Raw genomic sequence first — 13,160 nt, forward strand, 5'->3', positions numbered from 1 at the left:
TTATAGACTTAGATTAGGCAGTATCAAGATGAAACTTTACATTGCATTCTTTTATAATGTTGACGGGGATCGGAGGTTACCCTTGCAAACTTGCTAAGGTGTTTTTTCCGCTCACAGGCGCTAGGGCCACCATTCAACCCAAAAAAAGTCATATAACCATTCCAATGACTCCGAAGCTGTTCAGTTTAGGTAAATTAAGCTAAAAAAACTGCATAGTTCCCCTTTAAATACGCACGTTGTTCTTCCATAGATTATGCGCATCTGTGCTTGGAAAAAGGAATACAAGACACTGACTACTACACATGGAGCAATTCCAGATCTGGAAAATGCAGCCATGAAAATAATCACAATAGATTGCAACAGGTATGCCTGGGCAACCACAATGCAATTATCCCATTAATTTATATGCAGATTAAATATTACCATTTCAACTCCTTATTTTACATTAGCATCTTACTACCCATAATGTCTTGATTACTGATGTAACCCTCATTCCTTGTTGGAGAGAACAGAGACATTATGTCAAGAACTGACATATGGGGACTTACTTGGGAGGCCCAATCACCTTTAAGTTGTGGAAAAACGGCTAATGGAATTGGCGTGTGGAATTTGCATGCCAAGCCACTCCCCCGTACATACGGGTATATATGATAGCGACAAGCATCCACCCATTCAGGTTTATGCTGAGGAGACGAGGCCATTCAGCAGGTTGGTTCAGGGTTGTGGCAGGAGGGACATAACATCTCCGTTCCCTCCACCAGGGAGCGAGAGTTACATACGTTCCCTATCTGTCATTCATGTTCAACGTTATGTCAAAGATTGACAAATGGGGTCCTTATGGAAAGCGCCACAGCCACCGAACTGTGTTACGAGTGTTTGGAGACACAGATGCTGGCAAGCTGTAGTGTGCCCATTTGGCAACTTCCATCATAGAGTTGTAACCTACCTAGTGCCCCAAGCAGGCCTAAAGAAAAATAGTCCTCCATGCTAATGAGATGGAAGGGACAAGGCTTACCATAGAGACGGTCGTAGCTGCTGTTGCTTTTGTATATTACTTCATGGGAACAGTGCTTCGGCCCTCTATTCCTCTATTTTAGGGTTGTTAAATCTGGGGAAGCATACTTAGTCCAATGGAAAGGGACACTTTGTGGGCCACATCTTGCCCATAGGAAGGAGCATGTGGAAATACACATATGGACTGACCCATGGGGCAGTGCTACATATGGAAAGATCTCTGCGGTAGGTCCTGCATAAACAGGGATGGAACTAATACAGGCGCAAAGATGGGGCAGAGCAGAATCTCGTGAATAAGCAGGCTCAACCAGGAGATTGTAGAATCACAGGTGACTGGAAAGAGTGATTGCTGCACGCAACCACTAGGCTCCGAAGCAAAAATCTCAATGAGTGGATGCGTACCGCCATCTTATATACCCTTATGCATGAGGGAATGGCTTGGCATGCAAATTCCACTTGCCAATTCCATTGGCCGTTTTTCTACAACTCAGAGGTGATTGAGACCCCAAATGAGACCCATTTGTCAGTCTTTGACATAACGTCGAACATGACTAACAGATAGGAATTATAATTACAAACAATCCAGAGAGTCTTTCTAAAGTATATATCACCAGGAGGTAATAATCTGCGAACTGACAGTATGTAATCAGACAGGTACAGTTACGGTGTTGTGTGGAATACCCTGTTATCACTCCATCTGTCTTGTAAAATATTATTTCACATTTAACACTCAATGGATTTCAGTATAAAATCTCTATAATATAGTACTATTTCAACCAGTCTTCATACAAGGTCTATATGGATTTGCAAAGACAATGCAGTTGTTGGAATTTCCTATGGACAGACAGAACAAAAGAATAATAGATAAAACAGTAGACAGAAAGATAGATGGAATGATAGATGACAGAACAACAGATAGAATAGAATGAGAGATAGAAAGAATTGAACGATAGATAGATTGATAGGACTATAGATAGAATTGACTATCTATCTATCTATCTATCTATCTGTCTATCTATATATCTGTCTGTCTGTCTGTCTGTCTGTCTGTCTGCCTATCTATCTATCTATCTATCATCTATCATGCTCTGCATTATCCACAACAAAAATACTGTTTTTGCAGTGTCTTATATGTGTGTCATATAATATATCTTGTCTGTTTAGATCAGAAAGATTATTATGCCATGAAACTAGTTATTCATCACAAATGTCACTTTGTATGCTGTCTTTCATCATTTATACTGCAATTATGTATCTGTGAACATCCGGCAAAAATATGTAATAATTTGGTTCGTAGAAAATTATATAGGAGTTTTAGTTCAAACAAGACGCTGTCCTTTGAAAGGACAATATTATCATATTTTTACATACAATAAGTATTGTTTTTTTGTATCATTGTAGAGAATTACAGTGGCCTAAACATCACACTCTTATAGGAACTCAAAACAAAACAAAACAAGGCTTTCCTCCGCTGCCCGCCAGTTATTTTCACCAGGTTTGTAGGAAGTACTAATGTAGTAAGACAGTGATATTAAAAGACCATATTCAATATACACCTTATTGATGATGCATACTTTGTACAGGAAAGCAGATGAACACAATATAAATGCATCACAAGGTTTCTCATTAAGCATTTTTTCCATCGAAAACCATTATAAAGAAAAAGCTTTGCGTTCATATTCTGGGCTCATCTGCTTGCATATAGTATGCACCATCAAAAAGGTGTAAACTGAAATTGATCTTTTAATGCCAGTTTTAGTACATTACAGTTTTTCTCAGTCGCTTTGGTGCATTTCTCACATCACTATTTACATTTGCACAACAGTTAGTTCAACCTCCACAACATTTAGTCATTTGTGCACATCATAGTAGCAGTTTCTAATTCCTCCCAACAAATTGCAGATGCTTTTGGACATGCATCAATTGCTTTCATACAACTCTCTGCTGTTTTATAACATTATCATTTGCTTATGTCATGTCAGTCAAAATTAACTATACTTGTGAATGCTGAATAGTCATTCCATATAAAACTAATAGTCCTCATTTCATTGCTTGAGTCATTACATACAAAAATGTTGAACTTGTTGTCAAAATCTGTCAAGCAAATAAAAAATAAAAAATAAAATCTTTTTTTTTTTTTTCTGAAAATGTCTCCTAAATTGAAAAATTTCTCTCAGGTGAATTTCAGCTTTCAGCATAGACAGAGAGGAACGTCTGGATGTGCATGAATGATTACAGTACTATGTATGTTGTATGTTCAGTTCCAATATGTACTGCAGTATTGTTTACAGTGTTGCACAGCTCTACCCAAAGGGAGTTTATGTTTGTTGTAAATAAGGGTGTATTTTTTCTTTCGCACAATGCTGTGAACAAATTAGAATTGCAAGGAGCATATGCAGTAAAAATGTGAAACATACATATTCAGTGTCTTGTACTCAGTTACCTCACTAAATACAGTAATGTGTAACTTTACTGTATTTTTCAAATGGCTGTGCAAATAGTATATAGTGCTGTCTTGAGCATTTTCAGGTAGTGTCACCAAGATCTGACTTTTTTTGCATTGGAAAACATTTACAGAGTAAACTGTCATAATGAAAACATGACAAAGCCATTTGACTATCTTGTTCATAAACAATGGTGTCAGGACTTTTCATCTTGATGACACTGACACTTTCATTGATATGAATACTTGCTTTTGAGGAATGATCTATCCATTTTGAGCAAGTGACACGCTTTTGCAGGTTATCAACTAGGTTTAGCAGTTTGTACTAATTGTTTTGAGAACTACATTAACTGTTGTGCAAATGTAAATAGTGATGTGAGAAATGTACCAAAGCGACTGAGAAAAACTGTAAAGCACTTTAAGGGTGGGTTGCACCAATAAGGATTAAACATCTCCATAGACTGGTTCCCCCTCCGCCTATGCTGTTTGATCAGCTCTTTAATTCCATAATCAGGGCTTCTACGTAGCAGTTTATCAAGACAGTTGACATTTTACAAGTTTATTTCCTTTATCGGCAAGATATACTATTATTACTACTATGTCAGAGAGAGAGAGTTTCTGATGGTCAATAAAAAAGGAAATGGAATATTAACATTGTTGCTGTTTAATGGCGAATCCTAGCCTGGATGCCAGCCGAACTTAGCCCCGCCCACAACATTTTTTGGTCGGGAAGTTCGGTCTGGACCATAGACTGTAAAAAAATATGGACGTAGTGTCCGTGACGTCACCCGTAGGTTTCTGAAGAGCATTTTTGAAGCCTAAAGTGGGCGGAGCCGGCCGTCGCCATCTTGGCCTTGCGTCACTCCCGGATAACAGAAAATAGGCAAACAGGCGGGGCGTGAGTGGAGCTAAGAAGCCTGGCCATAGATATGAGCCTGGCTATCTGAAATCACCTAGCTCGACGTGATCGAGTTAGCTGATGATGTAAAGCCAATTAAAAGTTCCTATTTTTGCCCTTCGAAATATTATAATAGTTAAAAGACATGGCTACAAGTGAGACTGTGTATTACTTCGAGAGTGTTTGTGCGTGACAGTGATTTATGTGCATAACGTTACATGTCAGTCACTCTTTCATGGTCCGTCAGCGCGGCATCGCTCAAGTTCGTAGAGAGCTTATTCAGTCCATTTTAAATTCTGATTTTGGCCGCCTCTCAAATTGGTTAAACCGTTAAACCATAGATATATTGCCTTTGAAGTGCAAGTAAATGCGCTAGAAAATCCGCGCTCATTCATGTGCATTTAATGCACGGACGGAGAAAGCGCCGACGCCTGCATGATTTCATCTGACAGTACATAAGCATATTATAATCCATCTGTTCCATGATAGCAGAATGAACGAGCCTTTATTGACGTTTTAAATTTGAGAACCCCAAAAAGCAAAGAAATTGTCAGACATCCATCCATGTTCACAGAGGAAAACAACTGAAATACAGCGCTGGTTGTTCTCTCAAACGATAACGACGGAATCCAAAGACGTGGGCTTTGTACCCAAGTATTAAATTTTATGAAATAATCCCGAAAAAAAGCACAAACACTGCAGAGAAGGCAAGTTCAGCAGCTAACATTTGCTGAGGTGAAGTGACGGCTAGTAACAGCAGACAAACGGCTAGCATTGACAGCGGCAATCCATCTGTCACTCAAGTGGCCACACCCTTAAATTTAAATATTAATCAACTAAACGGACGAGTTATAAAAAAATTCACCCCCCTCACAGTTGTTATGAAGGGCAAAATTAGCTGTATAGACCAAAGCCACATAGAGATCCAGGCTGTAAACATGTTTTTTTCTGCTGTAAAGTTGGCAATTTTAACATGAGGGAGATACAGATTTGACTCACTTCTGCAGCCAGGCCAAGCGGCCAGTTAATGAATTGCAGTTTAACTCACTTCCGTGTTGGTTTCAAGAGAGAGACGGGGAGGTTGCCGCTTGGTCTGGACTCGTTCCGTTGAGGAGCTATTATGCCCGAACAAAAATTGTTCGGACCAATCAAATTGTCAGGGCGGGCTTTATACGATGATGGACAGATGAGCAATGTAACGTAATCATCCACGTCACCAACGAGCGCTTGGGTTGAATTCGTTTACAACACAGATGACTGCCGCTGGAGAATTGTTATTTCACGAGTTCACACTTACAAATAAGTCAGATAGAATAAATGCATATTTGGCGTGCTGTCCGAGGAGAGGGCGGGCTCAGTATTCGGCCCGAACCCAAAGTGCTCCCCCCGTATTCCAGGCTGTGGAAGAACAGGCCGAGAGTGAGTGGAGGGATGCTGAAAACTGTCATGGAATGTTAGGTGAGTTGACAAAGTGAATAAATATATGCTTCCTCTCATGCTGATAGTGTAGACCAGACGGTCATTGTTTGATGACAAGTTGATTGGATTGATTATTTGAACGTGCTCCTCTCGAACTTTGTTTATAAAACATTATGTGTAGATTCCGCCATCGCGTCTGTTATAGAAGATATCGACAGCGCATTCATTTTAAAAGAGGAACAGAGAACCACGATCAAGGCATTTGTCGATCGGAAACATGAATGAAAAACATACATCACTTACTCCGTTGCTCTGATTGGTTATAGGTCTATCCAATTGAGTGCAGAGGCATTTTCCTTCCTGGTTCGGTTGAAACACGCCCCATAATCAAAGCTCAATTGGAGCAGTATCAGACTCACATTCTGACTAGAATCTGAGTATGACGACGTCAGGCTAGGCGAATCCTTCATGGCGGAGAAAATTAATCGTACATGAAGGTTTTAATCACAGATTAGAATTGTAATTCCTGATTTTTTTAAACTCGATTTGAAATAAAACCCAGATCAACAAATCCATGATTAAACTTTGCTAAATTGAATCCTATAGGTGGGGTTTTCATATTAAGCGTTTAAGAACTTTCCACTGTTTTTAGTGATTAAAATACTGCGGATGGTGCTTTATATAGATCACAAGTGCTCAAAACTTCTTCACATATTTTGGTATTTGAGATGGATAATTGACAGGCTGGTGCTGCAGTTTTATGGCTGTTTTGCCCTCCAAGGCTCCACGACAGACATGTGACTGTGAATAGCAGGGAGCAATACAGCCTGATGGAGTGGTATAATACACTTCAATATAATGCTCAATTTGTGCAGGTATTGGGGGAAAATTGCCTCTGCATGGGCTCAAAATGTTAAAATCTATCATTAACTTAACAGCACTCACAGATCTTTCACGAAAGAAAGCTTAAAAAGTTGTGCTTAACGAAAATGTAATTTCTGTAACCCTGTTTGTGCACTAGAAAAAAATGGGCTCCTTCCCATAGTATAGATGTGAGGACATAATAAACAATGCAGACTCAATGCTACTCATTCAAAGTTAACTTGAGAGCGGGGCATGCCTATTCCCAACGCAGACTTATTGTAAGACACTTTCGTCATTATAGCATTCAGTTTTAATGATAGGAAACGTGTGTACTGTAATCTCTTTGGACGGTTAAGGTTTTATGCTCTCTAAAGAATCCTGATCTGCCAAAGGCAGAATTGAGAGATAGTGAGGTGTATCAGTCCTCTTGTTTGCCACATCTGTGGCATCTTGCAGTCTGAATTTAGATCTGAATTTTAGATGCCATGTCATGTCCTATAAAGACCCCTCATGATTCCTCTGTGCACATAAACTGCTGGAATTGAAGTCGTAACATGATCCGGGAGCAGTACACATTGAGAAGAGTGTTTTCCCTGCATTTGTAACTCACTTTTGCTGAGGTAAGAAAACAAACATGAAAATCCCACTGAAATCTGCCATTGGTTGGTGGCAGCTGTACTTTCTAGGCAACAATATTCTCTGGCAGGCCTCCTTGGCAACACACACACACACACACACACACACACACACACACACACACACACACACACACACACACACACACACACACACACACACACACACACACACACACACACACACACACACACACACACACACACACACACACACACACACACAAACCAAAAAACAAACACACAGTGCATGGCAAAGCTTATCTCTCCAGCGTTTCTTCATCACGAAACAAGCCCTCTGTCACTGAAGCTCACAGGAACAAATCATGCCTGGGATTAATTCAGCATTTCTAGAGGGCCAACATAAGTCAGATTTGCTGGATCTCAAACGGCTACGTGACTCAAGTGGAAACAGCATAATATTAATGTAACCAGGCTGGGAATATTCATTAAAGTGGTACTCTTGGTCTGGACTCAAGTTTGGTAACTTTGGTAATATTTGCCCTCTCTATAAGATCACAAATTTACCTCAGAGTCAAATTACATGGGGACATGTCCAGTGCTAAACAGTAAGAATTAGTTTTTCTGTCCAGTGGTTCCAATTTGTACTTGAACGGCCAATATTTTCACTGGCTCGACCAAAAATAATAATAATATTATTATTATATATATAAATAAAAAGGTTTTTTTTTTGGACCAAAATCTGTTAGTTCTGGCAGGTCATGTCAGTCAAGCTCATGTCAGCTGACTCTCAGTTTATCCATGTCTACCTCTATGTGATGCCTGTCACAGCATCCCTATAAGGTCCATTCAGTATTATTCATCTGCTTTATTGCATTGCTCATGTTATTTAGCTAAATAACATTATGGTGACAAATCAACAATGATGTTGAATACATAAAAAACAAACGTTTAGGTTCGCAAGGCATAAAAACACATGCACAAAATCAATGAATGTAAAAAACATGTAGCACTGAGTCAGGAAAAATACTTAGCTGGTAAATGATGCCACTACCACTAAGCTAAATGAAGTGTATTTGTCTTTTACAGGCAGAGAATACTTCAATGCAAGTCTGAAGCCTGGTGAAGCGAGGAAGATGATGAGGACTGAAGAAGGTAATTATTCAAAAGATGGTAAGCAGTCAGGTAAGTCCAAACACACAGTAGTGAGTGATGAGACCAGACAAAGGATGTGTGGAGACGGGTGAGTATTTAACAGAGTTAGTAATGAGTGTGAACAGGTGTCGCAGGTTATGGTTTGGGTGAGATTGGACGAGTGTGTGGAGCTGTAGTGACTGGCACTGATGTTGTGACTAAATCCGTGACACATTGTTCCATCAACTGGAACAAAACGCTCATCCTGGCTTCGGAATTTGTCTGCCGTCTCACTATATAAGGACACTCTACATGAACTTCATCTCCAGATCTGCTCTGAGAGCATTCAATGTTTCATTTAATAATAAACTTTATTTTATATAGCGCCTTTAAAGCAGCTTCTCAATGCACTTTACAAAATAAAAATACAAAGAGAAAAATAAATAATAATAAAAAAAGTTAAAAATACACAGAAATAGTACAAAGCGTACAAAAAAACTAAATAACACACTGGAATACAAAATAATAAAAAATCATTAGGAAAAAGCTAACCTAAAAGTGGGTTTTTAGGTTGCATTTAAAAATGCTTAGATTTTGTGCATCTTTAAAATGAGAAGGAAGTGCGTTCCAGAGTCTTGGAGCATAGGACGAGAAAGCCCTGTCCCCTACTGATCGCAAAAGTGTCTGTGGAACAGCCAAAAGACCAGCTTGAGAGGAGTGCAAATGACGCTTAGGAATATATACAGTTAAGAGCACAGACAGATACTGAGGGGCCAGACCATGCAGTGCCTTATATGTGAGCATAAGGATTTTAAAATCAACGCAGAACCTGACCGGGAGCCAGTTCAAGGACTTCAGAACTGGAGAAAATGTGTTCATTTCTTTTGACTCCAGACAGGATCCTAGTAGCAGAATTTTGTACACATTGCAATTTGTCGAGTGAGTTTTAGGAACCCCAGCAAGAAGTGCATTGCAGTAGTCAATGCGGGGGGAAAAACAAAAGTATTGATAAGCCTTTCAGTCACAGGAAAGGATAGCAAGTCTAGTAATATTTCGGAGATGAAAAAAAAAAAGGATTTCTTAACAGTAAATTGCACATGTGGGTCAAAAGACAAACTTGAATCAAATATAACCCCTAAATCATTTTATTTAGTTTGGAAATCCAAAACAGAGCCATCAACATTTAACGTTAGTGAACCAGCTTTACAAAGCTGATGAGGAGATCCAATAAGCAAGACCTCTGTCTTATCTCTATTAAGACACAAAAAGTTTTGGGTCATCCATATTTTTATCTCAGAAATACAATGTGAGAGAAAAGAAACATACACGTTTTGACCAGGCTTAGAGTGAATATAAATCTAGTATCATCTGCATAAAAGTGATAATTAAGCCCAAGTGATCTTAAGAGTAATCCAAGAGGAAATATATAAATGCTAAAAAGCAAGGGGCCTAAAATTGAACCCTGAGGGACACCAGTATAGTGACAGAGCCAATCTCAGACCTGAAACCACTCAGTGGTGTTTAAGAATATCATCAGATACACACATAAGCTCAAATGTCTTCACTGCAACCCACCAAAATAAAAGTTTGTGACTATCATTTATGAATATAATTATACATTACTATTGTACAGTAGAATGTATCTGTCTCAAAGTATATAATAGCAATAATAATAATAATAGCTAAATGTGCAGCACTTTGTTTGCCAAAAAATAAATAAAGGAATTGTTATTACATTTTAAAAGATTAATTAAATTGTTAAATATGTATGCATTTACTTGATTAACGCCATTTTTGATAATAAATTTGTATCAAATAATAAAACACAGAATCCAGAAAAATTAGAACAGAAAACACAATTTCTAGAAAAATAATAAGAAAAATAATAGAAAAAAACATCATATTGTACATTTTAATTAAAAAGTTGTATGAATTTAATTTCTTTTTTTATTGTAAAAATTTTATTAGACCATTAAAACAGAAGACAGAATTTGGGAGAAACGGATTTCATAGGGCGCCGTGGTTGAGCCCTGGAAATGCACGTGGTCTTCCAGCCTGTCCAGGTAGCAACATGAGAGTAGGAAGGTGACAGAAATAAACCAAACCACAGGCACACTGTAATTGGCTAGCTGAGTCGCTGGTGAAAAGAGTCTTAAACAAAGGTGCTGTGACATTTAGAGGAGACCTTTGCTTACATCCAGCGCAACATTTTTAGCTGGAAAATGGACTCTGAAGTGGGAACAACAGACGGAATATTGAAATCCAGACTGTAATGTGATGCCTCATTCGCGAGAGGCTTTTTACGTGGTGGGGAACGCGAGTAATGCCGGTGCGCCATACAACACTGATTAAAGTCAAAGTGTCCATCGATGACTTCAAAGACACTGAGAGGGACAAGAACGAAGACAGAGTAGGACCTGTACTACTGTACGTCTGCCACGCCACCGCTAATGGCTATAAGATTCCTAGTCATTTGGCAGCATAAAAACAGCATCAACATTTTTCACAATTAATGCAGGACAGATCTCAATATAGAAGGTAAACGGCGACAGCATGGCTGCGTTCGAGCCAGACAGAGTGAAAGATGCAGGGCGAGCGAAATGGAAAGCCTGTTGAAAGCCTCTCATGCTGGGGTGAATAAACACTCTCCCGCGTGCTCAGAGCCCTAAAGAGTCTGGTCCTATGAATAACCCATCTTGCTTCTTAGCTGCTCTGAAATTGCCTGAGATGAGCTAGTAGCATGTCTGTTTTTCTCAGGTCGGGTTTTCTATTTCGTCTTCTCCCAAAGGCACCTCGATGATCACGGCCGAAGAGACACATCAAAAATTCCACCAACTCACACAGGGCCTTTGGCAGGAGGGGAGATTCTTTTTCTTCAGAAATCCCTCGACCAGCAGCACACGCCTGAGTGCAGGATATGAAATGAAACAAACCACCACAGAAACATTGTGCGGACCATTTCAGCACAATATTCGCAACTCTACAAGCCTGCCGTGAAAACCTATGACCTACAGCACCAAGGCCTCTAATGAAGAGGATGTGGACAGCCATTGTGATATTTTTCCATCAACCACAACACTCTCTCTCCCCAATCTCTCGTTTCGACATCAGGACTCAACAATAACGATAACCCACTATGGTCTAGAGCCAGTGTGAAAGAGTTTCAGGCCAGTTGACAGAATTTTTTAACAAAAATAAAATGATCATTTTAGAGAATTTAATTTAATCAAATATTTCTAGCAATTATAAAAACACATTGCTAAAGCTATAATTAGATTTTTGTGAACTTCTGGACAGTGAGCACTAATTTTACTGGTTTATTGGATGCAAGACACGTGTTCAATCCTGCTTCTGGAGATCTACATTTCTGCAAAGTTTAGATCCAACCTCAGTCCAGCACACCTGAACCATGGGGGTCATTTAAAAAAATGACAGAAACTGTCAGAGCATGTCGGAACTAAATTTTGCAGAAAGGTTCTGCAAATCAGAAGGACTGAGAAATTAAGATGTCCTTATAACAGAATATAGATGAATATATTGTACAATGATTTGGTTGTTTAGTTTGTGGCGGAAGACAGAAGTTGCTCGGATTTAAAACTGTTGTGTTTTTTGTTACCGAAGTCAAACCTCTATCAGAGAGGTACAGGCAATTACAACAAACGCTTCCATGCATGAAATCCTAGCTGGCTCTTATTGATAAATTTCCGAACACTTCCAAAGACTTTTCAAATTACCTCTCCCCTTATTAAAACTTCTCTCATACATTTTAATTTCAGTCAGAGTTCACTGGATGGGAGCCTATGCACTTGAGAGGATAGTGGATGCCCACATGCACAGACAGGTTTCATTTATCTCTCACAGAGGAGATGGAAGGTGCTTCATTATACAGAGAGAGAGAGAGAGAGAGAGAGAGATGCTAACACACACATTTTGAAAGACTGAATCCGCTCTCCCCCTCTCACAAGCCATTTCTCCCAGCATGGATGAGTGCCATTCTCTTTCAACTCTCTGAAGGTCAGATAAAAACTGTTTTTGAAGAGCGGGAGACTGCAGAAATCTTCCTCAGAACATCCTCTAAGGGATAGGTTTCATTCCTAATCAAGCCGTAATGAGATCTTCTGTCTGAGGGAATAAATATTTTCCTCAAAACTAGGCCATTGCCCTCAGAACACATTTATTAAAGACATGGATGATCTCAGAATGAGTGACATGCATAGCCAGATTTGGTGGGGTCTTAGGGCCACATGAACCACATGATTCCACTTGAACAGGTGGTTCTCAAACATCTCAGGCCAAGTATTAACTTCGATCCAATCAAAGCACCCAAGTACCACTAAAAACACGCATCTAAAAACACACATTTAGACTTTTTGTAATCCAATTTAAAGACGTTATTTTGAGAGAGAGAGAGAGAGAGAGAGAGAGAGACAGAGAGAAAATAATATATATATATATATATATATATATATATATATATATATATATATATATATGTATTCAAATATATCAAATTTAAACAAAATAGTATTCATTAAACAAAATTGGAGTAATTCCTTCTTTTTAATCTGTTACCATCTGTTTAAAAGCGTTTGAACTGCTGTCTGTGCTTGAAACTGAGTGCTGAGTCAAAAACAAACTACTCTATAAGCCTGCCTACAGAAATTCAAGCTCACGTACTTTAAAGGCAAACAGAATATTTGATCAATTTTTGAGAATGTTACCTATTTCAATTCTGTGTTCAAATTAGACTTTCAGACTAAAATTTTTGTTTTATTTTTGTAATCACATTCCA

The 13,160-nt window shown here is 38.9% G+C and overlaps 1 protein-coding gene across 2 annotated transcripts in view; it reads left to right on the forward strand.

The window, feature by feature from the left end:
* The window catches only part of LOC309504475 (uncharacterized protein), a 122,995-nt gene that overhangs the window by 89,519 nt on the left and 20,316 nt on the right, over positions 1 to 13,160 (forward strand). For both annotated transcript variants that reach the window (XM_082177622.1, XM_082177623.1), the window contains exon 2: positions 8,324 to 8,389. In XM_082177622.1, the coding sequence (XP_082033748.1) occupies positions 8,371 to 8,389 (19 nt within the window). In that variant the 5' untranslated portion in view covers positions 8,324 to 8,370. The remainder of the gene's footprint in view (positions 1 to 8,323; positions 8,390 to 13,160) is intronic.

Source organism: Leuciscus leuciscus, assembly GCF_965113295.1.
Source record: "Leuciscus leuciscus genome assembly, chromosome: 8".
Classification (NCBI taxonomy): Eukaryota; Metazoa; Chordata; class Actinopteri; order Cypriniformes; family Leuciscidae; genus Leuciscus; species Leuciscus leuciscus.